This window comes from Penicillium pulvis (genome assembly GCF_028828015.1).
Source record: "Penicillium pulvis strain IBT 33274 chromosome Unknown contig_10_segment0_segment0, whole genome shotgun sequence".
Classification (NCBI taxonomy): domain Eukaryota; kingdom Fungi; phylum Ascomycota; class Eurotiomycetes; order Eurotiales; family Aspergillaceae; genus Penicillium; species Penicillium pulvis.
Genome location: NW_026643071.1, coordinates 2,494,868 through 2,518,075, shown reverse-complemented (window position 1 = coordinate 2,518,075; position 23,208 = coordinate 2,494,868). Strand labels below are relative to the sequence as shown.

The 23,208-nt window shown below is 47.0% G+C and overlaps 8 protein-coding genes across 8 annotated transcripts; 3 read left to right on the top strand and 5 right to left on the bottom strand.

The window, feature by feature from the left end:
- Nucleotides 1-896: 896 nt before the first annotated feature.
- On the bottom strand, nt 897-1,469 carry N7503_000951 (uncharacterized protein; the record flags this gene model as incomplete). Its single annotated transcript, XM_057060512.1, has 1 exon — nt 897-1,469. One exon carries the CDS (start codon nt 1,467-1,469, stop codon nt 897-899), a length of 573 nt encoding a protein of 190 aa, XP_056927435.1.
- Nucleotides 1,470-2,189: 720 nt separating this feature from the next.
- N7503_000950 (uncharacterized protein) lies at nt 2,190-2,474 on the bottom strand (the record flags this gene model as incomplete). The annotated part of the gene is made up of 1 exon (XM_057060511.1): nt 2,190-2,474. The coding sequence occupies one exon, from the start codon at nt 2,472-2,474 to the stop codon at nt 2,190-2,192; it is 285 nt and encodes a 94-aa protein (XP_056927434.1).
- Nucleotides 2,475-5,005: 2,531 nt separating this feature from the next.
- N7503_000949 (uncharacterized protein) lies at nt 5,006-6,543 on the bottom strand (the record flags this gene model as incomplete). Its single annotated transcript, XM_057060510.1, has 4 exons — nt 5,006-5,704; nt 5,758-5,860; nt 5,919-6,391; nt 6,463-6,543. The coding sequence occupies 4 exons, from the start codon at nt 6,541-6,543 to the stop codon at nt 5,006-5,008; spliced, it is 1,356 nt and encodes a 451-aa protein (XP_056927433.1).
- A 624-nt stretch (nt 6,544-7,167) lies between these two features.
- N7503_000948 (uncharacterized protein) lies at nt 7,168-9,175 on the top strand (the record flags this gene model as incomplete). Its single annotated transcript, XM_057060509.1, has 6 exons — nt 7,168-7,322; nt 7,377-7,411; nt 7,628-8,383; nt 8,448-8,572; nt 8,629-8,790; nt 8,855-9,175. The coding sequence occupies 6 exons, from the start codon at nt 7,168-7,170 to the stop codon at nt 9,173-9,175; spliced, it is 1,554 nt and encodes a 517-aa protein (XP_056927432.1).
- Nucleotides 9,176-9,312: 137 nt separating this feature from the next.
- On the bottom strand, nt 9,313-11,200 carry N7503_000947 (Dyp-type peroxidase; the record flags this gene model as incomplete). The annotated part of the gene is made up of 7 exons (XM_057060508.1): nt 9,313-9,569; nt 9,622-10,038; nt 10,090-10,184; nt 10,235-10,351; nt 10,400-10,489; nt 10,544-10,854; nt 10,934-11,200. 7 exons carry the CDS (start codon nt 11,198-11,200, stop codon nt 9,313-9,315), a joined length of 1,554 nt encoding a protein of 517 aa, XP_056927431.1.
- Nucleotides 11,201-13,162: 1,962 nt separating this feature from the next.
- On the top strand, nt 13,163-15,406 carry N7503_000946 (uncharacterized protein; the record flags this gene model as incomplete). The annotated part of the gene is made up of 1 exon (XM_057060507.1): nt 13,163-15,406. The coding sequence occupies one exon, from the start codon at nt 13,163-13,165 to the stop codon at nt 15,404-15,406; it is 2,244 nt and encodes a 747-aa protein (XP_056927430.1).
- Nucleotides 15,407-16,251: 845 nt separating this feature from the next.
- Nucleotides 16,252-16,929, bottom strand: N7503_000945 (uncharacterized protein; the record flags this gene model as incomplete). The annotated part of the gene is made up of 1 exon (XM_057060506.1): nt 16,252-16,929. One exon carries the CDS (start codon nt 16,927-16,929, stop codon nt 16,252-16,254), a length of 678 nt encoding a protein of 225 aa, XP_056927429.1.
- Nucleotides 16,930-18,726: 1,797 nt separating this feature from the next.
- N7503_000944 (DUF3659 domain-containing protein) lies at nt 18,727-22,715 on the top strand (the record flags this gene model as incomplete). The annotated part of the gene is made up of 2 exons (XM_057060505.1): nt 18,727-22,146; nt 22,197-22,715. 2 exons carry the CDS (start codon nt 18,727-18,729, stop codon nt 22,713-22,715), a joined length of 3,939 nt encoding a protein of 1,312 aa, XP_056927428.1.
- Between the last annotated feature and the right edge of the window lie 493 nt (nt 22,716-23,208).

Genomic DNA, 23,208 nt, shown 5'->3' with positions numbered 1-23,208 from the left:
CTTCTTCAATTTAAGTCCTTTAATCCCATTCCACCAGCCAATAAGACAAAGACAGCTAGACTCCTCCAGAACATTTCTAACCTTTGTAATGCACTGGGGAACCCGCTACCCGGTACCCAAAACCACATCGTAAATACATTTTTATATCTTCATATCTCAGCAACAACATGCATACACTTTATCAAACTTGTGTAATCTATTTTTGTGAAATTCATCGTTTGATCTAGAGGTTTGGGTGATTTGATGCCGGTCTTCATAACGTTATTGACGAATACGCTATCTATCAATTGATACTCCAGATATAGTTACTGTATGTCTTTGACTAAGCCGTCCATAGAAAGAAATTTAATACCAGTAATATGCTAGGAGTAGTATTATAAATACTTGCCTACGGTATCATTTTCGTTCGTTTCAGGTTAGGATCATGACAGGGGCCACGATCAATTCAAAGATTTATTCTCAGTGCCATGGACAAACTTCAGAGACCGTACGGCTTGAGGCCAACCAAATCAAGGCAGAGCCAAGTCAGGACTTCTTGTTCTAGAATTGCTTCATCATGGTTTGGATCCCGCCATCTCACAAATCCCGAACAAATTCGCTGGAAACAAGGAAAAGAAGGGAGAAACGGTAGCATCCGACTCTTCCAGCAATCCATTTCCAAATGCTGAGTGATAAAGATAGTTGAAAGAATAGACGAAGTCGGCTCCCAACCAATTCCACGAAGGCGCAAGGGTCAAGAAAGGTACATAACTAAAAGAATCTCTAAACGAACAAATAGGCCCATAATATCCGCTTGAGACTGGAATACCACACAGTTCCTAGTATGTTCACATAGTGTGAGAAGCACATCCATCGCCCCATCCATCATCGTGGTGGCAGCCAGAATAAGCACGGAACTATTTAGGCTTGAAATCGAAAACGCAGACCTCCGCGGGATTGTCGTAGTAATAGCAAACAGGGTTGAAGCTTCCTTTGTGGCCATTGCAGGCATCACTCTTCCAGAAGGTGATATAAGCATCAGTGATGTGGTGGACAACAGCATAATGCCATGGGGCTTTGTTCCCAGTGTGGCAGACAGTGTGCTCGGCCTCTATAACGTAGGTATCGCCCTCCCCGGCGGTGTTCCGCAGCACCATGCCGATAACACCGGTTGCGGATCGCTTGGTGCTTTGAATAAGTTTCTCCTGTTGACCTAAATACTTAGCAGAGGCGTTGTTCTTGCCTGCCAGAATAGGTTTGAATTCGTCGAAGCTTTCGTGGGGAAGATAGACTGCTCCCGAGCCATTATGACCAAGTCCGTAGACCTTGGGCAATCGGCTACCAAGGTATCCAAATTCATTCAGATCATAGGATGAATTGATGTTGAGTTTTTCAGTGGCAAAGTTTCGAGAGAAGGTGATATTGACGTGGGAGGCAGTAGTGGTGATAGCGCCAACAAGGGCAGCCATCAGGAGCTTGACTGCCAGCATAGCGATGCAAGAAGTTTCAGACAATGCAGTAGACAGAAAATAAAATGCTGGTGAGAGAACGAGGTACAGAGGGTTTTATCCGACTTTAAATATCTTCTGATTTGTGATCTCGCGTAGTAGCCTCGGAGTACCAGCGCCTGGGGCCGTTCCGAGTCTGAAAGTGCACTAAATTGAAAAAAGCAGGCTTATCAGAATTTCTTTTTAGCTTCATCTGTCTAGAGCACCCATGCTTAGAAGATATTTTGTAAACGAAGCTAGTGGAACATGTGACATACGGTAAGATGCATATAAACGCCACTAGTCCGAGGGACCAACATGGTCTCGACATAGTCTATAGAAGCTTACGACGGCGTTCGCGAGGAAGTTGGTCATTGAAAGATATAGAATATACTACCAACAACATGCGGACTTAGATAGCATGTATTATAAGATAAATCGTAAATAGGTCTGATAGGGAGCCTTTCATCGAGAATGCGACTTACCTCGTAGCCTCAATAAATGAACATAGTCTTCGTTACAAAGAGAATTAGTTTTTATGAAAAAGCACTCGAAAGGCTATAATTCTAGGTATATGGTGTCTACTCCAAAGGCTTTGTAAAATACCTGGTCACATATCTTGGATAGTCAAAGTTTCCATTTAGCAAAGATAGAGCCTTGATAGCCTTATTTCACTCCTTCTTAGGCTCCAAAGCCCCTGAAGTAGGGTCATGGTTGGTATCTTCAACTGAGTACAGGGTCGCCCTTCAACTCGTACTGCAGTACTTCAACTGGGATTTGGTCGTATGTTCCCCCATTGTCAAATATCTCGTCTAATTTGTCGGTGACAGCCTGCGGAACTCCTTCACAATTGATTGAGAATTGATGGCCATCAATAGAAATGAGATTGGGCAAAACATGCGGCATTGGTGGTGCTTCTTTGCCTATCAAACTCTTCGCCAACTCTTGCATTTTGTCTGAAGACGGACCGAGGGGCTTGGTTCCATTCTCTGGGTTTTTAGAAGACATCGATGGTGATAGTTTTCGTGACCCTATACGTAGCAAGGTCAGAATATACAAAACTGCAGAGATCAAAATGTTTGCAAGCATACGGTACAAGTATTGAGTTTGGGAGAGTTAAGGCTGGGAGACAGGAGGTAGAGGGGAAGTCGAAGTGTGTCAAAGTGACAGGTTACTCAGTAAAGAATTTACGTGGCACCGGCGTCTACTCTCGACAATCAAGGTGCGGTCCTGATCTGGTCTAAGGCGATTTTTGTCGAGCACCAAAACAATTAGTGGTGCAACCCTGGTACTACGTGATTGCTTGCCTAAATATTTCCGATATGGAGCCAACTATGTCAGCTGATATCCGCATTTTGGGAAAAAGTTGAAGAGCTAGAGGGCAAAGGTAGCAAGAGAAGCATAGCGTGGTACGTAAGTATGGTACTTGGTGGAGCGGCAAGGAAGGAAATAGAATATTAACGACAGGTGAAGCCTCAGAATGGAAGGCACTTGTCCTAATGTAGGAGTTCACACAAACTTGGATTTAAATTCCGAGGATCAATAGTTCAACGTACTGAGTACAAATCAATGTCACGACGCTACTACCCTATTCCAGCTTAGCGCAGGGCCTAGCGCAGTGATCGAAATGCGACATAAATTTTATAATACCATTTTTTTTCTATCAGGGAACAAAAATAATACTCATATGATCTCATTAAACGGTTTTATGTTCAAGAAAATACTCCTTATAGATGTTACAATCGGTTTAAGTATGTTTTTAGTAAACAGCGATAGCTTCAAAAGCTGCAATAGTCCCGTTTATGATTCCAGAGCAAATATTCACTGCCTAACTCGCTGCCTTGCGGCTTTGAATAGTTCGTTGGCGAAGTGCCCGAGATTTTATAATACAATGCCCCTAGATAGTTGGATTGAATGTGTGCGTGCCCATATGTTAGAGTGATTATCTCATTTTCAGGCCCCTCGCATTCACAAGACACAACCAAAGGTCCATTGACCTAGAGACGAGGTTCAATGGAAGCATACTCGTCCGTGTTGAATTAGTCAAGCAAGGGTACATAATATACAAGGTATATACTGTAGAGTATATTTTAAAGCGTGTTCTCAAATACATACCCGATGAACCAGTCATTATTCTATGCAAATTACAATTTCAGGGCTAGTCTTCATACGGTTTAGTGGATCCATCTGGATGTCGAATCAATTCCCGCACCAGATGGACGCGTAATCTACCCGGTATATCGGAATCAAGCAATTGCTCCCGATGACTTTGATCCACCTCTACCACATCTAGGCCCTCAAAGCTAAGACGTCTGGAAGGTGGATCTACTTGCCTTGCTTTCACTTTCCACTTTCGCTCTCTGCGGTCAAATGTATAAAGTCACATAAAATGGTACGCCAGTCACTTCCCCGGGTCCAAAAATGTACCGCCTGCAATATCTTCTCCTCAATAGACAGAACAGCATACATGTGCATTTAACTATTTATATGAGGACCGTGAAATTCCCGAGGGCTAAAGTGAGTACGCATAAGTTGCAGATATGATGGGGTCCAAATATGTCAGCCTAGGCAGGCATACGTACACAAATAGTGGAGCTCATGGCGGGCGAAATTTGCTGGCTGAGGAGGATCTAAGGCATTAATTACATACCCACATTTTGCAATAATAAATCCAATCTGGAGTACTATAGTACACCATATTTTGGCCCTCCGCTCTTGGTCCGTTAGCTAGTTCATCGAAGTTGCAAGGTCTATAGTCCACGAAAATCTACATGGGCAGGTTGTTGGCCATTACGATTCCCGGGCGAGCTAACTTGCCTTCCAGACTTTCCGATAGCATCGGTACCAGCTTATAAAGCCTCTTTTAGGGTCGTACTATAAATTCATGAATTTGATGGATTCAAATGGAGCCAAGAGCATTCCAGAACAGGAGACCTTCATATGGACGGCGGAAAGTAGTTCACAGAGTATGTGATGTCAAACATTTGTTCAACATAATTTAGCTAAATGGAGTGGTTATCAGGATTTAGATACACTACATGCACCAAAAATTATATCGCATATTGAAAATCGCCATCGTTCATTTTTCTGTCCGTTCTTTATCGAGATTTCAACAAAGTCTATTGCGCGCTCATTCCTCTCGGCCCTAGTCGCCCGACCGTAAAGCAATACTACCCAATGCTCACTGGCGACATTGACCTTTATCCATCATTTTGACCACACGTAAGCTGCCCCTGGTTCCTAAATAGAACGGTGCGCGAACATATGTGAATTATAACTGTGACATATTTTTCAATTACTTTTATTAATGAAATGTGATGGACATAAAATGCGGGATTGGGAGTCCGGCTGTAATAAGCCGCGTAGGTGCGAAATTTCATGGCTGCATCTCATTTATAGAACTCCACCTGGGCAAATGAAGGACGAGCTAGGTCATCGCTCATAGTATCTGAGATATTTCTCTCACGATGGCTTGTACGCTTATCCGGCAAACCTTCTGCTAAAATGTGGGATATGATGGTAGAGAAGATATTTGATAATCAACGCTTGGAATAAATATCCCACAGACCCGAGCTTCCAAGCCAGTCCAAAAACACTTCATTCAAGCCTTGGCGCAACAACTCATCACCCATGTAGAACTTCCGTGATTTATTCCATACATGGGAACCAAATGTACTTTCAAGGGGACCTTTCATGCGGATTGTCTCAATGGACTTTTGAAGATCCATCCAGTACACACTCTCTGGCATCCAACCGCGCTCTTGATCTGTGGCAGATGCGAGACTCTCGAATTCAGGCAAGCTCTGAACAGTATCCCAAATCCTAAAGACATCATAGTATGCTGCTTTGCCGTATCTTTTCAAGACCTGCTGCTGGTACTCGGGAGAGACCATCTGGCGAGAAGTCCGGTGCAGGTACTCGATCTGTTGGGTGATGATACTCTGCAGCTCCTCTCTTTGGAAATAAGAGCTCGATTCATCCCCAGTCTTGTCAAGATAATGAGTGATTTCATCTCGCAGCTTCCGCAGGCGATACCGAGTCCATTCGGGGTAGAGCGATCTGAGATCCGCATAAGGCCGGATATTGGTGATGTAGCTCGAGTCGTAAACGTTCGGGACTTTTGAGCGGTACGAAGTGATTGTAGAAATCCGTTCTTTTACTCCCTTGGCACGAGCGGCGAGATGTTGGACTTCTCCTCCTTGCAGCATTACTGCGTGTCCGATTTGTGGACCTTCGACCTGTGTGATGTTTAATGTGACTTCTGACCCGAGTTTGACCTAGGTGCACTTACCTTTTGGGCTTCACCATTCCCCTTTTTGATGTATGTTTCCCCGCCGATCATGCCATCAGTCTCACTTAGCATAACCACGCAAACATAAGGATAAGAGTCATAGCTTTGATGAAATCAGTCCAACCGCTGTCAACTACCAATCAAGGCGGTAGGATACTCACTGCCAAGGTATGATGGAGGTTTCATCTTTCAACGGGTCATACGCCCGTTCTTCAGGACTCAGTTCCAGTTTCTCTACAGACGGCTCAACCTTTAGGTTACTAGCCATCTCTGCAATCGTGGCTCCTTCGGCTTGGATGTTCGTATGTCCAATCTCCGTGGGCATGACCACCTCTAAAGGCACCCCAGAAGCGTCAGATACTATTCTCATTGTTTCAGGGTGGGTCCAGAAGTCTCGAATAAACCGAGAGTGCTTGACTGCATCACGAAGAACCAGGGTGCCGGGAAACGGGGAGCTTGCGCATTTCTCAATCACATTTTGCTGAAACAAGGCCTTTCGATACGCTCGCACGCCTTGCGGAGAAAGCAATGGGAATGGCACAGTCCCTGCAATAGGAGTTGCGGTCGCACTTTGATTCAAAAGCAAATCTTGCATCGTTATCTTCTTTTCGGGAGGTACATAATTGAGATGGACCTATTCAGTAATATCTTGAGCGTGGACATTCTTGCTAGACCGAGAACAGGATTGTAACTGAATGTACATACTGTGGGATTGAACAGCTCTTCCTTGACGGAATCACGCGTAGAATCTTCGCTCTGTGGGCCGGTTTCTCTCAAGGGATCCATCACGCGCTGAATGTCTCCTAGGTAACAAAGTATTTCCCTTCAGAGTGTTTTTTCTCGGTTCTCAAAGCAGCAGATTAAATCAAAAATGCCTTTGAAGAGTCACTGGGGGAGTATAGGCAGCAAGAACAGAATCTGAAAAGAATCCGTACTTCTAAGGGCTATAGTGACTATTACACCCCACGTTTAGACTCACACGCTATTCCCATCCGGGTAAATGGGTCCCGGGGCACATATCACAAGGGATCGTATCTCCGCTTCTAGTTATCTACGCAACGAATAAGGTCCTTTGATTAACTCGCGTATTTATGAGGTAGCGTCTACCCGTACTTTCTTTCCCAATGTTCTTCGCTGTTCTACCGCTCGCATTAAGATGCCTCTACCGATCGTCGTATCTACCGACATTCGCGAAATCTCCGATCTCTTATCTCCCCCTCTATTCGATAAGTAGAGACACTAGCATTCGTCAGTCAATGTAACCCCGCAGGCCATTTCAGGGGTCCTGGAACAAGCAGAGATATGGCTCGAACGGCGTTAAATATAATCTACCTATGTCAATAGTGAAAGATTGTCGATCCAATAAACATTACATCTTCTTGATTTGATTGTCAAGCTTTATGTCTCAGTATGGCGGCTATTTCTTCACCAGCGGCGAAACGTCTCGAAGAACGACCTGCAGTAGTGGAGCAATTCGACTTGAGTGAGGACACAGAAAAGTCAATACTTGATCAACACAAAGAGGAAGATCTCGCAACTAAGTGGGAAATCTGGGCATATTACGCGTGCGTTACTGTTTTCCTTACTCATTAAATGGCCCTTGCTGATCTTGACAATAGTTATTATATCGGAAACAACGGTCTCTCATTGTTCAGTAAGTATTTGATTTCCACCTTCAATCAATCGTTGAAGAAGATATGCCTTCTGTATTTGGGCCAAGACAACGAGCAAAGGTCGAGTGCCCTGAGATACATTGAATTTTCGGTCTTGTAAGACGAACAAATGACTACAGAGACCAGAGAATATTAAGAAGACCCGACGAAAGCACCACCAGCTTAAATGGACCGTAATTAATGATGGAAACATATAGATTTTGCACCCACAGCATTCCAAAATCTTCTGTATGAAGCCGCCGGAGATTCCGACATTCTTCGCTTCGCGGGAAAGCTCCGTTCAGTCGAAAGCATTGTCTTGCTATGCAACGGGATATCTTTCGCTATCCAGATTGTGGTATTCCTGGTGATTGGAAGTTTCGCTGATATTGGAAACTGGCGCCCAAATATCCTGATTGTTCTCTCTATATTTGCATATGCTATAGGTTTTGCCTGGTTGGGCGTTCACACCAAAGAGAAATGGGAGATCGGCGTTGGACTGTACATTGTTGGGCTTATTGCCTACCAGACGACACTGACCTTTTGGACAGCCGCATTTCCTTCACTTGCGCGTAATAGTGCAGAGATGAGAGAAAGGGCCAGTGATTTTGCGCATGGCGATATTTCTCGCGAAGAGTACGACTATGCCGACACGATGAAGAGAAGCCAGCTTGCGAACGTGGCCTTCTATATTCAGTCCGTTGCCGAGATTGTCATTCTTGCTATCATTGTTGGCATCATGTTTGGCATTGATGTTAATGCGAGTGAAGCAAGGAATAATTGGGGCTTGAGTGTCCTTATTGGCTTTGCGAGTGGTGTATGGCTACTGGTTTCATTGCCGTGGTTCTTTTTGGAAAAGCGGCGACCGGGGCAAGATCCAGGATCTAGAAATATCATCATGGCAGGTCTGTCACAACTCTACTTTGCAATGAGTCAGGTCTGGAAGCTGAAACAGAGCTTGCTCTATCTCATTGGTATGCGCTGTCCCTATCTCTCAATTTGACTGGCAAGAGATTTTATTAATGTTGTTTACCCAAGGATACTTCTTGTTGGGCGATTCATTGAACACGACGGTCACTGTGATTTCGACTTTGCAGAATAGTTTGGTCGCATACAACACACTACAACTTACATACCTGCTAATTGTGGGTATTGCAGCACAGGTGCGTTACCATAGACCTGGTGATGGATGGATTAATGTTCTAACTTATGTCGTCAGGCAGTTGGTATATATCTCTTCTGGGCTATTCAACAGCGATATCGCCTTGGAACGAAGACTATGTTCAACATTATCGCTTTCGGTATTGTTCTCCTTGATGGCTGGGGAATGATAGGAAATTGGACTACCAAATTTGGGTTTCATAATGTATGGGAAGTTTGGGTAAGTTTCACTCACGGGTGCCCCTAAATGGTTCTTATAATTCTTTACTTATGGCCAGTCCTAGGTATACCAAGCCTTCTATGGCCTCTTAATCTGCCCTTGGTACAGTTACTCGCAAATTATGATCTCAGAGGTGACACCCCGAGGGTACGAGTTCCTTTTCTTCAGTCTTTTCAGTATTGTCGGAAAGACATCGTCCTTCATAGGCCCTCTTGTATCTAGTGCTATTATTGATGCTACGCCTTCTGGCAATGTGTCTGCGCCGTTCTATTTCCTATTTGGATTAAGCTTGCTGAGCTTTGGCATCTTGGTTATAGGAGTGGATTTGAAAAAGAGCCGCACGGAACAAGACCACTTTTTGAAGAAGAAGAAAGAGCGCAAGTGAAAGGGAAATCCTTGGTATTTCAAGTGGAGATCTTTACATGATTGAAGGCAATATATGAAAGCTTCATTTGCTGAATATGAGTCCCAATATCATTATTTGCAAAGCAAAATCGCGGAAATCTTGAAAGGCCATATCGCCTACTGGCGGATATGGCAGAACCAGTTCAAGCCTCTAATCGATGGCGTAAAGAAATATTCACCACCGCGCTGATCCACCCAAGGGCTAGTACCAAGCTCAAGCTTGTAAGTCTTTTCCTTATCAACTCCATCGTAGAGACTGATGTGACCTTCGGGATGATCTTTACGCTGTCTCTGGTTTATAAACGGATCCATTCCAGGGCCATCCTTGAAAGCTCTCTTCTTGGACGTGGGGAAAACGCTATTGCTTGCCCAGCCTTGGAGGATTGTCAGCAATGTTCAAGCATGGTGATAGGATGTGGGACTTACGAGTCATGAGAAGGTTGAACCCATCTCGAATATCACTCTGGTAGCAGGTGAAGTAAATGCCACGGCTCTTGGTAGTCTTTTCCTTCTCATCCTCTCCAAGCTCAGGACCAAATGTGATACCTCGTCGCAGGATCACGCTAGCATCTTCTTTGTCGGGCTCTTGGTCGGGCTCCTCGTCACTGTCAGCTTCAAGATCCGGAGGATTGCTGGTATCGTGCTTTTGTGGGTCAGTGAATTCCCCTTTCACGAAGTCATCGTCATCGCCAAGGTCGCGCTTATGGTCAGCTCTTGGGCGCATTTTGCGGGCGTGTGCGGCAAACGGGCATCCCAAAATGCTCTGCTTGGGTCGAAAGTCGAAGTCATTTCTGAATGCAAGACTTGGGTCGTCATGATCTGGAGTTAAAGCCACGGGCGCACCTAGGGAGTGTTAGTGTGCTGTGTATGATGAATTTATTAAGGCCACAATACCACTCTTCCAACGTCCCATCATGTGAGCTGCCAGTTTCTCAGCACCATTTTCTCCCTGGTAGTTTGGAATTTTGCTGGCGGCGTCCGCAATGAATCTTGATGTTGATTAGCGGCAATTCCTCTTTTAAGTAAAAATGCAACTTACTTGTTGAACTCAGGCACCTTCTCGTCTAACTGACGGAATACGAGGAAACTACCTTCATAGGACCAAGGGGGCATTTGGTTTTTTCTTGGGTCACCGTCATGACCAACGAAGATGTATCTGACTTAAGTTAGCTTATACTCTTGGTGATACTGGGAGTTGCCTTACCCCGGAAGACAAGAAAGCGGCTCACGAGGCTGTGGCTTGGGGTCCAATCCCTGAATTTGAGGCTGCGAGATGTGGTCCTCAAATCCAAAGCTGAGAATGATGTCAGTACATTGAATTCATGTTGATCACTGAAGGCCAACTTACTGCTCTCTGCCGCGAAAGTCTCCTGGCCGACGCTGTCCATGCTTTGCGACCACCAAGCCTAGACTAGCCTTGTTCAAGTCCCGCAGATGGAAATTGGTCTCAATCTTCGCGATTCCTTCGTTCAGATTTTTCTCGTCCGAAGCAGCTACGATAAAAACCAAATCACAACGCCAACTGTCATCTTCGGAATTATGTCCAGGTGGAGGCTTGAACTCCGGAAGCAATCTCTCAGGAATATCAGCACCCTCGAAGATAAGATCGCTGTACATTCCCTTCTCGTATAGTCCGTCGTCGATTTCGGCTCTGCCGAGCTATTTGATCACCCCTCGTGTCAGCGGGTCCCTTTTTGGCAGCTTAGATAATCAATGCTTTTAAAAACAACGAGCATACCTTCTGCAGTCCCTTCTGAGTAAATGACACATTGATACTCGCCATGGGAATTTTGATGGGCATGCCAGCTTCTTCTGCCTGCTTAATCTTCGACAGAAGCAGTTCACATTCTAGGCCGGTGGTGATGTTCCCGATAAAGTCTTTGAGGTCAAGGCGGAATCTGTCCACATTGGTGATTTTGTAAAAGAGGTAGGACTCGAACTCTTTGGGCATGCGCGGCCAGATGCCGCCTTGGATATTGCTCTTATTCACTGGATTGTCCACCATGATTTCAAGTACTTCTTTCGGAACGAAGTGTAAAACGGAGTTGAGAAAGAGATCGTTGTGAGGAGAGTTCGGACTTTTTATGTCTTATCCTCCTATCTTCGTGAAGGTCCCGAGGACTCTGTATTGTGGTTGCGAAATACAATATGTCCAATGATACGATCCCGATTTCAATGACGGATCACAACTTAGGCAATCAGATCCATCAGTTCTCGCTTCACCTTCCTTTCTACAATCAGCTATCCGCAGGCTGATCATCAGCACTGCCAATATAGGATTCATGCCGATGGTGGACGGGTCTCGCCCCGCCCCAAAAGGACTAGTCCTGGTTTATCAGTGGGGGTACTATCTTTTTAACAAATGGTCTTTGCGCCAAGGCGAGCCCATATCGACTACGAAGTACGGAGTGGTGGTGAATGAACTCCTCATCTGTGGAAAAAGAGGGACCGTGGCGTACTGTATCTCACTTCGATTAGTGATCAGCAAATCAGAAGGTTGCTAATCATAACAAATCTTTGGTGGATCTATCATCACGCTACCATTTACTGCTCAATTCTTCAAGCTGAACTGTGGAGTTGGATTGTCGACATGATCTTCGTGATATTTCCCTACTTGAGCTTAGGCAGAACTTTGCAACGTACTTTTGACAGATGATGTCAGGGTCATGCCGGAACGCCATCGTCTACTGTACGGAGCAAATCGGCCTGAAATCCCCCGCTTGTGACGTGCAGAATGGCATGTACAGGTTTAGACGATCAAATCGTCCATGTCAACTTGTTGGGAAGGAAAGTTAAAATCGAGCCGAGAAGGTTCCGGACCGCTGGCACGGGCCTGTCCTTGTGGGTCCGTATCAAATCACGTATCCCTGGGCGCCACGATCTTCGCCTTCTCACACACTTCGATCGCCGCGGTAACTAACGACTAGCGTGCACTGCGATCGGCAAATTATAGCAAATGAAAAATACTGACTACGAAGCAAGCATCTCTGATTCGTTTCGTTATGATGAACTGGTGTTCACAAGCGCGAATGGGTGGCGACACTGTACGTATCTAAGACATTCATTGAACTAGGAAGGGTTGCGATAGTAACTGCCGATCCAACACCGGATTGCACTAGCACACTCTCTCTGGGCCCTCTGTGGATCGACAATATGTTCCAAAATCAAGAATCACGATGCAGATGTCCCTGGTAATGGTTATGTCCACCCTATGTTTCATTTGCACGTGTCGCAATATTTCTTAGCTGGGCTTTGTTATCATATTGGGTTGACAGAATTGTATTGCCCATGCAGTTCGGAGAGATATATCAAACTGTACTTCATGCCAATGTACCACACTGAATTCTGCATGGAATTACACTTTTCTCCAGGTACGTAATGACGATTTTGGAGTGAAATGAAGAGGGAGCCGGAGACATTTTCCGTTGAAATCGGACATGTCTTGTTGCGTCTCCCTGTGCACTGCGTCCAGTACAGTAGCTGAAGCTGAAGATCAACAAAAATGAACCTATTTTGGGCGCTCGAAATGTCGAACCCTTGCCGATCGCTGAAATCTCCTCAATCGGTGAGTGTGCAGGATCTGTTCCAGCAGGGATGAACGAGATCTCCATGCAGGTTTCCCAATAGCAGGGAGAGTGGGGCCGCCCGGCGCGTACCAAAAGGAGCTTTCACATTCGCATTATGCTGATCCTTGGAAATAACTCGGAATCAACTCGCGTCAGCCATGGAAGTGAGGTCACAGCTGGAGTGAGTAGAATGATCGCATTAATCCAGAAATCCACATCGCCCTCACTGTGGATCTGTGGCGGTCGCTAGTTGTTTGAGTCAGCTCCACCACCGCGTGAGAGCTCTCGCTACAGCTTCCTATCTCATATTGAGTTTGGAATTGGAATCCGTGCATCCTTTATAAGTTCCCAGGTGAAGAACTCGACAACGATGTATACGATCATTTGTTCATCCCTTTAAGATGAGAGTCCTATACGCAGCCAGCCTCCTCCTTGGAGCTGTCTCGGTCGGCGCCCACAAACCTGCCGAGTACTCCTACGAATCCACTTATGATAACCGTCCTGACATCGGTGGTCGGGTTTCGGGTGCAATTCAATGGCAGTCGCCGCCCGTCAACTCGACTCTGCTAGACGTCAGTAAGTTCCGTGTGACTTGCACTGGCAACAAGTGGCGTCACAACTGCGAATATGCCACCGACGGAAAGGCCGATACCTACTGGGAGAGTGACAACCTTGGTAACGGAAAACCATGGATTTCCATCGATCTAAAATCCGTGCACAACGTTAGCGGCTTGACGATGTTGCCGCGCTTAGATGAGAGTGTCACTGAGGGTCAGATTTCCAAACACCATGTTTATGTGAGTAAAGATGAGCGAACATGGCATGAGGTTGCCTATGGAACATGGGGTACAAACAAGGGTATGAAGCTTGCTGCTTTCAATCCCATACCGGCCCGCTATGTGAAGCTTGTCGGCAATACTCCTGAAAACCCAGAGTACCCTGGGTGGCATGAGCCTGCCTCAATTGTCAACCTCGGTATCTACGCTACCAGCTATACTCTCCCTATTGAGCCTGGCAAGGGCATGTGGAATGCGACCATCGACTTGCCTGTCATCCCAGTTGGCGCGGCTCAGGAGAAGAATGGTCAGATCATCCTCTGGTCTGCCTGGGCAGATGACCAGTTCTTTGCTTCTCCCGGTGGTAAAACACTCACCACAACTTGGAACCCCAAGACTAAGACCATTGAGCAGACTGTGGTTGCCAACACTCATCATGACATGTTCTGCCCGGGCATGTCTATGGACTTTGATGGAAACATCGTTGTGAGCGGCGGTGGCGACGCTGGTCGAACCAGTATTTTCAACGGATCGGCCTGGGAGTATGGTCCTGACATGCGCATGCCTCGTGGATACCACGCAACGACTACCCTATCCGATGGTCGTATTTTCGCCATCGGTGGCTCCTGGAGTGGTGGTAACAAAGCCGAGAAGAACGGCGAAGTGTATAACCCTATCAAGGGAAAATGGTACACTCGCTCCGGCGCAAAGGTTGACGAAATGCTGACCGGCGACCGACTTGGCCGCTGGCGTGCCGACAATCACGCTTGGCTTTTTGGCTGGAAGGATGGAAGCATCTTCCAGGCTGGACCAAGTATCAGAATGAACTGGTTCACAGTCGAGGGCAAGGGTACCACCCAGCCTGCCGGAAGACGAGGTGATGACCGTGACTCCATGTCTGGCAATGCCGTCATGTTTGACGCTGTTCGTGGCAAGATTCTCACCTTTGGAGGCCAACCTTCCTACGATGGCTCTTACGGATCTAAGAACGCCCACATCATTACGTTGGGTAGTGCGCTCCAGGATCCTAGCGTGCAGGTTGCCGGTCGAGGCTCTGGTGGAGGTATGAACTACCCCCGAGTCTACCATACTTCCGTGGTCCTTCCCGATGGCAAGGTGTTCACTGCAGGTGGTCAGGCCTGGGGCAAGCCATTCAACGAGTTCACTGTTCAGTTCTACCCGGAGCTTTACAACCCGGAGACTGATACTTTCGAGGTCCTGAACGGCCACAACGTTGCCCGTGTCTACCACAGTATCTCGATGCTGCTACCAGATGCGACCATCTTGAATGGTGGAGGTGGTCTCTGTGGAAATTGCTCTGCGAACCACTATGACGCGCAAGTTTTCACTCCCCCCTACCTGCTCACTCCCACTGGACAACTGCGGGCGCGTCCCACCATCTTGAGCGCCGATGACAGAGTTAGCGTGGGCCAGGTTTTGACTTTCAAGACCGACTCCCACATTGGATCCGCTTCTCTGATTCGGCAGGGAACCACTACCCACACTGTGAACACTGACCAACGTCGTGTGCCACTTAGCTTGGTGGCCCATGACAACCACAAGTTCACTGCCCAGCTGCCCTCAGACTCTGGTATTTTGCTTCCTGGCTGGTACATGCTGTTTGTGCTTGATGGCAATGGCACCCCCAGTGAAGCTTCCATGGTCAAGGTGGAGCTGCCTCAATATGCAACCGCAGAGCTTGAAGAGATGGAGGAAAATGATATTGATGTGGAGCTTGAAAGCCATGATGTCTACAGTGAGGAGGATTGCGAGCACGAGGAGATGCCGGGAACCCTTGCTACCATCCTTTCTTCGCCCGGCCGAGTCTGGCAAGCGTGGAAGCCCCTCCTTGTTTTGCAAGGCTACTAGGATATCCAGTCACGCTTACATGTATGGAGTCGGAACAGGTATCACCTTTGCGATAGACAAATAGTAAACCAGATGTTTAATTGATGATGATGTCCTTGTAGATGATGTGAGCAAATTAATTGAAGTTATCCAATTCCTCCTAAACTCACGGTCCAGGGCTGCCGCACAGATGCAGCAGTATAGTAGCATAAATGTTCAACTTCCAAAATGTAACACAAGGTTGTACGGCATCTAACCCGTAGCACCTGTACCATTAGTGGCAGGTGGACCCTCCCGACCCAAATCCTAAACTTCGCCTCAAATGTGGGGATAGAATGCTAAAGATAATGGGTAAACCGTGCGAGTAAGCCTAAGAACAGGCTACCATAAAAGTCATCTTATCATGTAAAGATGAAAAGAGCACACGAATCGTTTCCTTTTCGCAACGGATATGGACACAAGGGCCAATATTTGTTATTATTGGCCCTGCGGGACTGCGCAAATGCGGCGGGCACGGTGGTCGAAATCGCTAACGCCGTACCTGACTGAAATGATCGTAACATTGTTTCAAGGTTCACAGTGAAAAACAGCGTACTTCAAAGGAACCTAGAATTGTGAAACTTGGTTTCCTAGGGGCATAAGTATTTGCACAAGTATTAAGCTGCTAGACTCGTGGCTACACCGCGATTGGGCCGTGCACGCTAGCCCCCAAACGTTCTGATAGCTAATATATATTGTGACTCCGCTGGCATTAAGTGTCCAACAGCTCCCAACTAGTCCAAAGTAAAGGTTAATTAACAAAAGTGCCCGTGGTAATGTTGCTTGTTGTAATTAAAAAGATAAAATTATTATATATTAATCAGTACTCATTGCAGTAATTGTAGCGTCAGATCTCCACGGATTTTTGCCTTCAGCTCGATCTCAATATCAAGGTTCAAATCCAACCTTAGCCTCAACTGATCGTTGCTTTTCTTATCTGTCACTTCTTCGGTGGTCTCTACCACGTCGCCAGTCGTTGAATCTAATCCGTTTCGAGAAGACTCTCCCTGTTGTCCTGCACGGTGGGGATCTGGCGCGCGAACCATCTCTTTATCCTTAACTTCGGGGTTAAGCATCCGCCGGACGCGTGTCTCTTGTCTGTTTGCTTGCGGACTGTTTCCTTCTGGACTGTTTGCTCTTTGTTCACGTTCGATGACTTCAACTCGGTCTGGTTCGCCGGACGGAGCTGACTCGCGTCGGACAGTTCGTTGATGATGTATCTGCGGGCTTTCGGAAGCTTGATCTGCGCTCGAAGCATCCAGATTGTCCTCGTTTTGCTCTTCGGCAATGCCATCTGGATGTTCCGACAGAGAACTTGATTGCGATCTCTGTGAGCCCCCGGTTTGTCGTTGCTGGCTTCCTTGACTTTGTCTATCCAAGGGACGCGTCTGCTTTGAAAGCTTAGGAGGTCGGAGTTTTGGCGGTGGCCGTTTTTGTGAAGATGCTACTCCATTTGTGCTGCTGTTACCGACTCCGCCCCGCGTAGTTTCTTCCGGCGCTTTCATTGGGAGGGATTGATGATATGGGTATTTATTAAGACTGTGAAAGTAGTGCTCAGTTTTAAGAGCTGCGTAGCTTACAGCAAGTCATATTGTGCTGACTTAGACCAATTTCCAGCAGCTATGAGCGTGTGAGTGTAATTCGCCTCTTGACGTCATTTACATAGATTGGTTGTAGGTAGATATGGTATCCGAGAAATGAGTCTATTACGGCCGAGTGCTCTATACTTGGAAATTGAACGCGTCATTGGACATTGGAGACCTGTGTCCAAAGGGGAAAGTGTAAAGCGGTGGGATCAAGACTTGGGCAACTATGGTGGTCTCCTTAAGAAGGATTCGGGGAATCTTCAAATTCCAAGAACCATGCTAATTAATATGTGGGCCCATCATGGCGTGCGGAAGTCGCCGCTCATATTTGTCAAAGAAAGTAGCTGGAGATTTGGGCCAGGAAAATGTTAATTTGGAACTTTCCAACCTCTCCATTACGATATATATATATTTTGGTGTCAATCACTTGTACTTTTTTTCACCGTTTCACACATTCCTTACTAACGGCACACTTGGGAAGAATGACTTCAGGTCGCAATTTGGCTGATAGAAGCATCCCTTCTAAAGGCCCAAGGCGGGATGGTTACAACGATCAGCGGCAAAAAGTTTCCTCGATTTCTGAGATCACATCGCAGGACGAAGACAACTATAGTGTGATCTCTGGTCAGTATGATCAAGACACCAGCAGTGAAGACGTCCCCCGCAGAGAACTTCACTATGATACCACTGTCGAACGCGCTCCGCAAACCGGGGGAATCAAATTCGATCGGCTTAATCCGACTTCTTCATTGACGCGGACAGTTTCTCCAGGGCAAGGCCTTCGTGGCGAAGTCCAAAGACCCGGGATTGATCCAATCCCACCGGTTCAAAGTTCAAAAAAGCCGGCCAATTCGGCATTAAGTCTGAGATTAGATCTAAATCTTGACATCGAGGTCGATTTGAAGGCTAGCATACGTGGTGATTTAACCCTTACGCTCTTGTGAGTTGATCATGTATGAGACCTGGCTATCTTGCGTTGAAGCTTACACTGTAAAGGACTTGATGAGAGAAACAATGGAAAAGTGACGGGCATCCATGTCAGCCTGGTAATATAGCTTGTTTGATATATTTCGCTTTCTTATAATACATCATATTCGTTATTATACGTATCATCTAGTTCAAAGGCCACTTGAGGTTCCTCCCTAACTTTGAACGGCTAGTTTCTACAGTCGGACGTGACAGCTCTAGGATAAGAACCGCATTAGCCACAGTTAAGCCACCTACGCCAAACAGTCGAGAAACGTGTTTTGACCAATTTTGAACCATGCAGTAGTTACAGAATAAGTGGCATCTCGATATGCAAGAGACACGGGTGCCGTGCCATCCGAATTGCCAAGACATTCCAGCCACTCTCCGGCATGCCGATCCGTGGTAGCTTGATGGCGGGAATGACGACAAGACTGTAGAGCTCTTAGCCACATCTCGAAATATTTGCCGAGCAAGTTTTCAATCGCTTTATCGGAGCTATGATTGGATTGAATTCCTGCCATCATGGCATCGGTGCTTGTCTAATTGTTTTCGGCGTATGTGGTGTGATACGTCTGTGGCTGTGATCTGTGGCGTGTGTCGTGTGGCCTGTGCTTGAGAGTACGAACCTGTATAAAGACAGCAGGTGCAACGGCCAACTCCTAAAATTTTAATTATTTTATATTTCTTTGAGCACTTTGCGTTGATCCCAGAACAAAGCAAAAGGAAAATAAAACCACAGCAACCTTAATGGCAACACCGGAGGCTAAACCCACTATGCTGGGTAAAAAAGCCCTGGGGGCACCTAGTAGCCTCGTCAAGAAGGGAGAAAAGAAGGGAGAATCTCCTAAAGATGCTGCACAGGGTCGGAAAAAGTCGGACTTGGTCAACAATCCTAACCCTCTGCGAAAGGTGACCAAGAGCATGCCTACGAAGCTGTCCAAACCTCCAAATTTGAAGAAATCAATTTCAGCACAAGACACGACGTCTGCCAAGAAGGCTGAAAAGGGCAACGAATCCCCAAGCCTATCAAAGCCAGCAGAAAAGCTCCGAGTTCCACAGGAATCCGAGCCGGACGGAGGAGTTGAAGTTGATAACGCGGACATACCAACCCAGTCTATCGAGAATGATGAAGGCCCTCTCAATTTGGTCGACAATACAGCAATTCCAGAGGGAGACGAAGCGGACGCAAAGGAGGACGAAGGAGACGAAGCAGACGAAGGAGACGAAGCAGACGAAGTAGACGAAGCAGACGAAGGAGACGAAGCAGACGAAGCAGACGAAACAGAGGAAGCAGACGAAGCAGACGAGGAACAGCGTGAAAATGCCGTAAAAGGACCACCACAGGCTTCAGGATCGGCAAGAAAATCATACTTTCAACGGGGTAAAGACGCTGCATCTGGTCTAGCAAGCTTTGCGAACAAGGCCAGCAAGTTTCACTCTCAACTTCCTGATTCGGTTAAAAAAGAGGCTGCAAATCAAATGCAGACGGGCATGCAGCGCGTCACAACCATGACTAAGCCTGCGGTCGATGGAACAGGAGGCAAAGTTGAGGAGATAACGCAGGAAACTTCGTCGATTCCGACTAATCTCTCTTCTTTGTCTGGACTTCCAGTTGGTGAAGATGGGTTGATCCTAGATGGCGACGGCAATCAAATCGGTCGACTGGCTGAGGGTGACGCAGAAGATCTTGCTGGTCGCACCGTTGGCGAAGATGGAGAGATACTCGATGAGGATGGTGATTTGATTGGGCGCGTGGAGCTTCTCAGTGGTGATCTAGCAGAAGAAGCACTTCCCGCCCAAGATGCCCTGGGCTTGAAAGACCTTGCAAACCTACCTCTTGGGGAAGATGGGAAAGTCAAAGATCAGTCTGGTCGTGTATTGGGAAAGCTCGTCGAAGGTAATCTTGAAGATTTGGTCGGTTGGACGGTGGATGAAAATGGGGAGATACTCGATGAGGATGGTGATATGGTTGGCCGCATTGAGCTGCTTCCTTCTGATGAAGTTGGTGGAACTCTTGACCAGCTAGGCGATTCGCTGCCAGACCCTTCCATTTTGAAGGACAAAGTCATCAATGAAGAAGGAAAGATCCTGGATGAAGACGGTAATGTACTTGGCCAAATCAAAGAGGATCAAGATCTGGAAGCATTGTCTGGTAAAGTACCGAACGAACAAGGACAAATCTTGGATGATGATGGAGAGGTCATAGGAGAAGTTGAGGTGGTCGCTGGCGAGGTTGCTGATAAGGCAATGGAAGCGCAACAAGAAGCGGTACGGAAGGCCGAAGAGGATATTTCTATTCTTGATGGTCTCCAAGTCAACGAAGAAGGACTGATCACTGACCCCAGTGGCTCCGTAATCGGTGAGCTGGACAGTGGCGATCTATCGGAGGCCGCCCACATGACCGTGAATGAAAAAGGCCTGGTGTTGGATGACGATGGCAACATCGTAGGCAAAGCACGGTTAGCTGCCAAAGAAGTTGTCGAAGAGACCGAAAAGTCCGCCGAAGAGACCGCCCAGGGACTGCCACCCCTTTCTACACTGGAAGGTTTGAAGTGCAACAAACTCGGAAAGATTGTTAATGAAGATGGGATCCCAATTGGTGAACTTGTCGAAGGCGATCCCAAAAAGCTCAGTCGAGACGGTGTCGAGCTTGACGGTGAGGGTCAATTCTGGGACAACAGGGGCAACATCATTGGGAAAGCCCAGACTCTTCCCTTGGAGGATGAAGAAGAGAGGGGGCCATTTGCGGACCTAGATGAGCCTTTTGTTGCCGAAGAAGGTTGGGTCCACGATGCCAATGGCAACAAAGTTGGACAGATTGTTGAGGGTGATATTGGCAAACTTCTTGGACGAGCCGTCGATGATGATGGCGATATCCTAGACAAGCGCGGTAATCTCCTGGGACGAGCAGAGCCGTGGGAAGAACCCGAGCCCGAGCCCGAGCCTGAGCCCGAGCCTGAGGAAGAAGTCGATCTCACAGAATTAGAGGGCCTCACTCCGAATAAAATGGGAAACGTGATGGGCCCAGACGGAGTCCCTATCGCTCAAGTCAGCGAAGGAAACCCCAAACTACTGGCTGGCAAAAAGATCGACCCTCAAGGCTGTATATGGGGTGATGGTGGCGAGGTCATCGGAAAAGTCACTATGATCCCTAAAGAAGAACGGGAAGCCATCACACTCTTTGGAGATATGGGAGATTTAGTGGTTCGGGAGACTGGGTTCGTGGAGGATGAAACTGGTGATATTGTCGGCAAGATCATCGAAGGCGACCCTCAAAAATTGAAAGGCCTCCTTGTGGATGAAGACGGAGACATTCTTGACAAGCGAGGAAACGTGAAGGGAAGGGCTGAGCCGTATACTCCACCGGATGAGGAAGAGGAGGAAGAAGAGGAGGAAGATCTATCCGCTCTGGAAGGAATGAAGGTCAACAAGCTAGGAAACGTCGTGGATGAAAATGGGGCTGTGTGGGGTCGCCTTATCTCTGGGAACCCCAAGAAGCTAGCCGGCAAGCAAATCGATGCAAAAGGTCAAATCTGGAGCGACGACGGAAATGTTCTCGGCACCGTGGAATTGATCCCTTCATCTGAGCGCGAGAAGGGGGAGGGCATTTTCTATGGGCTCGAAGGCCTAGTGGTCACCAAAGACGGAACCATCACAGACCTCAACGGCCAAATCGTCGGAAGGCTTGTTGAAGGAGATCCGCCCCGACTGAATGGTCGTGCCGTGGATGAGGACGGAGAAATCATCGACAAAGTAGGAAACGTCATTGGCCGTGCAGAGCGTTGGACCCCAGAGGAAAAGCCTCGCAATGTCAACCCAATGAGTGGTCGAAAAGTCAACCGTGAGGGCGAAGTGCGTGATGAAGATGGGAATCTCATCGGTAAACTCACCGAGGGCAATCTCAAGTCTCTAGCCGGCAAAACAATTGACGACAACGGCTACATCGTTGATAACGATGGCAATAAGATCGGCGAGTGCACATTGCTAGAGCATTTTCCTGACACCGAGCCTGAGCCTGAGCCTGTGGAAGAGGAGCCCGAGCTCTCACCTGAGGAGCTTAAGCAGAAGGAAAAGGAGGAACACGACCGGGAACTGGCGAAGAAGATGTGTTCAATTATACAGCAGACGATTGACTCTGTTGAACCTCTTTGCAAACAGATTACCGAGGCAAGTCTTTTCATATCATTCTATATCTATGTTACTAACAATATCGCCAGCATATTGAGAGAGCCGATCGCACACCCCGAGACGAGCTCGATGAAGAACAGTTAGTAAAGAACGTGAAGCCTATCATCGAAGAAGCTGGCAACATACTGCAAGAGTGTAAAGGGTCCCTTCGTGCCTTGGACCCCGATGGCCAAATTGCAGCGTCTGCCAAAGCCAGAAGTTTAGCGCACGAAGCAACACCGGAAGAATATCAGCTAGCCGATCTTCTAAAGCAACTTTCGCAAACAATCTCGACGACAATTGAGAACGGCCGTCGGCGAATATCAGATATGCCTCATGCGAAGAAGAAGATTAATCCACTGTGGTCGTTGCTTTCTGAGCCCCTTTTCCAGATTATTGCAGCCGTTGGTTTACTCCTGAGTGGAGTTTTGGGGCTGCTCGGTAATCTCCTGAATGGCCTTGGTCTTGGAGGCATCGTGAAGGGCCTTCTTGGTGGCCTGGGAATTGATAAATTGGTCGGTGGCCTTGGTCTGGGCAATATCGGCGAGAAGCTGGGTGGATCAGGTTGAGAAATGCACTACGCAAAATCGGCGCCAAGGCCATTATCCCAGAGGCCCGGACAAACGTATCGAAACATCTGCATGAATATTATTATTTCTTGAAGCAAAGTACTGGAACAATGTGAGTTTTTTCTTTTTCTAAGAAACAAAAATAAAGAAAAAAAAAAGGGAAGGAAAGAAAAGAAAAATATAACAGTCCGCGTTCGCGTGTGGTGATAGGGGATGACTCTCACCTACCCTCAAAATACCGGGCCACATCATTGCTGTCAATATTTTCAGAGATGAAGTAAGCGGGAAAATCAAGATTCAATTACTTTTCGGCCAGACACTGCCTATCAACTATCCTCACCTCGTAGCAATTGCTCCTTATAAACTTTCCAGCATTCAATACAGATGTAGCATCCTCTATGGGTCATGAGGATGTTCTTTGGAAGTCTATTTGGGTATTAATAATGACAATTTATATAGACTACTGGACTTCAGCACCCACTCCTCTCTCGCC